The sequence below is a fragment of the Juglans regia genome, chromosome 6 (genome assembly GCF_001411555.2).
Source record: "Juglans regia cultivar Chandler chromosome 6, Walnut 2.0, whole genome shotgun sequence".
Classification (NCBI taxonomy): domain Eukaryota; kingdom Viridiplantae; phylum Streptophyta; class Magnoliopsida; order Fagales; family Juglandaceae; genus Juglans; species Juglans regia.
This window is the reverse complement of record NC_049906.1, coordinates 7,402,839-7,408,598: the sequence shown is the minus strand read 5'-3', so window position 1 is coordinate 7,408,598 and position 5,760 is coordinate 7,402,839. Positions and strand designations below refer to the sequence as shown.

The 5,760-nt window shown below is 31.5% G+C and overlaps 1 protein-coding gene across 1 annotated transcript; it reads right to left on the bottom strand.

Annotated features, from left to right (window-relative positions):
- Positions 1–2,777: 2,777 nt before the first annotated feature.
- Positions 2,778–4,620, bottom strand: LOC109022061 (UPF0481 protein At3g47200-like). Its single transcript, XM_019004860.2, has 2 exons — positions 4,405–4,620; positions 2,778–4,219 (listed from the first exon to the last, which is right to left on the bottom strand). Exons 1-2 carry the CDS (start codon positions 4,425–4,427, stop codon positions 2,941–2,943), a joined length of 1,302 nt encoding a protein of 433 aa, XP_018860405.1. The 5' UTR covers positions 4,428–4,620; the 3' UTR covers positions 2,778–2,940.
- Between the last annotated feature and the right edge of the window lie 1,140 nt (positions 4,621–5,760).

Below are 5,760 nucleotides of genomic sequence, written 5' to 3'. Positions count from 1 at the left end.
CACCACATAATCTCTTTAAAAAAAAGAATAAACATGAGATCCATATGATTTTTTTTTTAATAGTAAATCTCACTCTTTTAAAGGACAATGCTACAGCCCTCACTGGGAACTCCCGCGAGGGTGTAGTATTGTTTTACATATGTTTTTTTTTAAGTTATTTTTTATATAGATTTTTTAATACTTTTAGATATTTAAAAATAAAAAATAAATTTAGAACATCATTAAAAAAACACTTCCTTAATCAGAAAGTAAAAAAAAATATTAAAAAATATTTTCTTAATCACGAAATAAAATAAAAAATCATAAAAAAATATTCTTTTTATATTTTTTTTATTTAACTTTGTGATTAAGAAATTATTTTTTAATAATATTATGATTATTTTTTATTTTTTAAAAATATTTAAAATTGTTAAAAAATTTATATAAAAAAAACTTAAAAAAACACATAGAAATACAGTTGCTAGACCTCATCAAGAGCCCCCAACGGAAAATTAATATTTTTAAAATAATTGTGCGATATTGGATACTCAACTATTATATTTAACATTTCTCATGTATAAATAAGGCTACTTTTCTTTTTGAGGATAAAAATGACATTGTTCCTTTTTTTGGTTGAACAATTGCAAGGCTTGTTCGACCCGTTAGGATTGCATTCAGGTCTCGCTTGTGACTGAGGATGGAATCCCATTCAGCTGGTGTGTGAAGTAGAAAGCCTATTCAAGCAGTATCGTTAGGCTATGCATGATACGGGTTAGACTTGGCACGGGGAGATAGCCAATCCCTATAACGTATTTCTTACTTGGCCATACCGTTGCCTCTCTACTCGGGTTGTTACAGTGTACGCCCTCTAGTCTAGGGCGTCTGCTAATTTGGCAATATCCATTTACTTTCTTGCAAAGGCTTCCGTAATAGAAAGTTTTGACATAAGTATTAATTGTGGTAGAGCTTATTGAAGAACTGAACTGCTTCCTTTCGATTTAACCAACTATGAATAATCTCAGTACTCTCGCAAAGTATGTTTATGTCCTTGCATGGTAGAATTGATGAGGTTGTCTATGCGTATGGCATAGGAAGTAAACCGCGCTACACAGTCAGCGTAGCTCGAAAAGTTGTTTCTGTAATTTCTTGGATTAGTAATGGAGGAATTTTGAGGACCCCATCAATGAATTCTATGTCCAATATGCTTTCAGATGTAGCCTTCACGAATTTGATTCCAGCCTCCACGAGGTCCGTAGCAGAAGGTATGACTTCCCAATATTCTGAGTTGTCTTTTTCCTCTTTAGTTAATGAAATCAATCATTTTCTTAGCAGGTCGACCATGTGCTTGATGTCTTTGAGAGGCAAGAGTGTGGGAGGTAGTGTGGGTGAGAAAGTTGTCCAAAAGAATCGAATGGCTAGTTGAAGTAAAGACTCGTTGTGGGTTTGTTGGTTGGTCATATTAAACAAGCACTCGAGCACAATCCAAGGAACTTGGTTCTCTAGTAATATCATGCCGTGATATAGATACTGAAGCATGCAAGACATGGTAAAAATAGGGTCTTCTTTTCTCTAAGCTCCTCATGAGCATCCTTGCGAAATAGCTCAATAATGAAGCAACCATCAAATAATAAAATTTTAACAAATTCTTCATGTGTGTATTCAACTGGCTCGGCATAATACTGACGAGCTTCTCTCTTCACTTCTGCAATATTGGTTTCGATCAAATCTATCAGCTTTCTCTTACTTGTCTCTGGTGTGTGTAATCTAGAGATAAGACAATGCAAGTACTGCAGTTTAATGCTTTCAGCAGCTTTCAAGTTTGGATCGCCATGGTGATGGGGGCTGAAAGAAAATGCATCTGGGATAAATGCTTTTTCATTTTGCCTGAATTGTATGTTATGGATCTCGAAGATACAACCCTTCGACGGCACAATCGAATCATTAAGAAAAATTTAAAAAAATATAAAACTTCACTAATATATAGTCACTTTCTTAACCATCAAGTAAAAAAATAATAAAAAATAAAAAAAATAAAGTAAATAGTAAATGAGTGGTAGAGGCAATAAGCCTATGATATCGGTAATTTTAAGCTGTGATCTTTGGATACGAGCCCCTTCCATAGGAACTCAACACATACATGCAGTAATGAATACAGTAATGAATACCCCCCTTGCATCGATCATAACCAAAGATCAGTAATACATCAAACAATAGGCTTGAGAAAAACAAATGATTTCTCTAGGAATATTAAACCAAACGCGAGATTGTTATATTACATAGAATCCCATCATATTTCTAATTATTTCTAAAAAATTTAGATTTCTAAGAATGTAAATGCCAGAAAGAATGTTAGAATTTGAGAAGCAAACTGTACACTAGCATGCTTGGATTCTGACCCAAATGTTAGAATTTTTTAAGCAATAAATAAAGAAAAATAGGGTCATAACTGACATTTTTAACATGGATTTTAAGATTTTATTTTTATATGACACTGTTTTAACATAAAGATATGTAATATATAATTATAACCAAACATCCGAAAACATTTTTAGGATGATACTTTGCTTAATTTCAAATGACAATTAGAATCGATAAAAAAAAAAATCATTTTTATGTATTTTTTTCTTTGATTTGCCAAACAAATGAAGGAAAAGGAAACGAGTTGAAAGTGGAATGCATCTGCCTAAATATAGTGAAGTGAAATGAAGCCAAACTATGAAAGTGCGTGCTCTTAATGTTTCCTCACTCTGAAGGACTTTACAACTGATTTCACTGAAACATCTGAAAATCATCTGCCCATTTGACATAATCAATTCATTTTTCACATATCATTAATTATAAGAAATCCCTAAAAGTGAAAACAATATTTCTATCTATCCCCAAATGACATCGAAAAGATCAGGACAGACTGAAGGGACCGATTAATACACAATAAGTTCTGATAATTAGATTGTAATATTGCTAACATTTTATGGTATACAAAGTTTGTAAGAAAGAGAGGATCAATAGGATGATAGCAGCCAATGTCGAAAGTAAAGCCCAAGGAGTGTTGAAATAATTGCGCACAAGCACAGCAAGCCATCTAGGCCACCTGCTGTTGCAGTATCCATTCACATTGTTGCAAAGGCGTCCGTAATAGAAAGTTTTGACATAAGTATTGTGGTAGAGCTTATTGAAGAACTGAACCACTTCCTTTCGATTTGACCAGCTATGAATGATCTTACTCTCGCAAAGTATGTCCACGTCCTTGGTAGTATTGATGAGGTTGTCTATGAGTAAGGCATAGGAAGTCAACCACGCTTCACAGTCGGTGTAGCATTGCTCAAAAGCGATCAGATTTCGAAAAGCTGTTTCTGTTGTCTCTTGGATTAGTAATGGAGGAATTTCGAGGACCCCATCATTGAATTTTACGTCCAATATGCTTTCAGATGTAGCCTTCACGAATTTGATTCCTGCCTCCACGAGGCCCGTAGCAGAAGGCATGACTTCCCAATATTCTGAGTTGTTTTCTTCCTCTTTAATTGATGAAACCAACCATTTTCTCAGTAGGTCGACAATGTGCTTGATGTCATTGAGAGGCAAGATTTTGGTAGGTGGTGTGGCTGAGAAAGTTGTCCCAAAAAATTGAATGGCAAGTTGAAGTAAAGACTCGGTATGGGTTTGTTGTTTGGTCATGTTGAACAAGCGCTCGAGTACAATCCAAGGAACTTGGTTTTCTAGTAATATCAAATCGTGGTATAGCAATTGAAGCATGCAAGACATGGTAAAAATAGGGTCATCTTTTTCTCTAAGCTCCTCATAAGCATCCTTGCGAAAAAGCTCAATAATGAAGCAACCATCAATTAACAAGATTTTGACAAATTCTTCTGGAGTGTATTCAATTGATTCAGCATAATATTGACGAGCCTCTTTCTCTACTTCCTTGATGGCTTTGATCAAATCTATCACCATTTTCTTACCTATCTCTGAAGTGTGTAATCGAGAAATAAGGCATTGCAAGTACTGTAGTTTAATTTTTTCAACGGCTTTCAAGTTTGGATTGCCATCATGGTGAAGAGGGCCGAAAGAAAACGCATCAGGGATAAATGCTTTTTCATTTTGCCTGTAGAGTATATTGGGGATCTTGAAGATACAGCTCTTTGGTAGCACAAGCGAATCAGGAGACATCATTTCTTCAATTGAATGGGCCAAGCCTTCTATGTTGATTATAACACTATCTCCACTCACAGCCATTTCTAATCTTCAAAAGAAGTGATAAGGAAAAACAAGAGGATCAAAGTCGATTGACAAGAAATTCATTTAAAAAATAGTATTAGAAATAAAGTTTTCTTAGCTCATGGTGCTAACGAATCTGCATGGGTATCACAAACAAGGAAGCTAAACTTAAAAACCTTTCAGTAGCACCAGAGATAAAGGATATCTCACCTTAGATTCAGGTCGTTGACCATAAGAATAAGATGATCTGCATGAATCTGATCTGACCTCTCAACCTTTGTTCCCAGAGATTAGGCAGCTAACTAAATGATCATAGCCTCCTAACTAGTCACGAGTTGAGGCCCGCGGTTTTGAAGTATCGGAGCTAGATTTGGGTTTGCCAAAGAAGATGCGCAGACCCACATTTGGGTCTAAAGTGTTGAGGATACTTTAGTGTTGGGCATGAAGATCAGGCTATGTTTGGATATCAAATATTTTTCAATATTTTTTAAGTATTCTCGTACTTTTAAAAATACTTCACATGTCAAACAACTTAAAATACTTTCAATGGGACCCACAAACTCACTTCAATCTCTACTTATAACTATTTACAAACATTTTATAATACTTATCACTATTACGTATAAATAAAAAATAAAATCATTATAATACATATCACTATTAAATATAAATAAAATAAAATCACTATAATATATAAATTAAAATTAAAATTACTATAATATATAAATAAAAAATATTTATCACTATTATATATAAATAAAAAATAAAATCGCTATAATATATAAATAAAAAATAAAATCACTATAATATTTATAACTATTAAATATAAATAAAAAATAAAATCATTATAATATATGAATAAAAAATAAAATCACTATAATATATAAATAAAAAATAAAATCACTATAATATATAAATAAAAAATAAAATCACTATAATATATAAATAAAAAATAAAAATCACTATTATATATAAATAAAAAATAAAATACTATAATATTTATCACTATTATATATAAATTAAAAATAAAATCACTATAATATATAAATAAAAAATAACATTACTATAATATTTATCACTATTATATATATAAAAATAAAATCATTATAATATTTATCACTATTATATATAAATTAAAAATAAAATCATAATAATATTTATCATTATTATATATAAATTAAAAATAAAATCATTATAATATTTATCATTATTATATATAAAAGTAAAATAAAATCACTACAATATTTATTAATATTAAAAAATCACTATAATAAAATCATTATAATATTTATTATTAAAAATTAAATCACTATAATATTTATGGGACCCACACATTTTTCAACTACCTACTCAAAAGTCAACAACTCAACATACTTCACACATCCAAACAACTCGAAATACTCTCAATGAGACCCACAAACTCACTCCAATCTCTACTCATAACTATTCACAAACATTCTCAACACTTCTCAACACTTTTCAACACCCAAACGTACCCTAAGAGTCCTTCTATATATCATCTATTAAAGTGGAGCACACAATACACACTACATTACGTGGATGCAT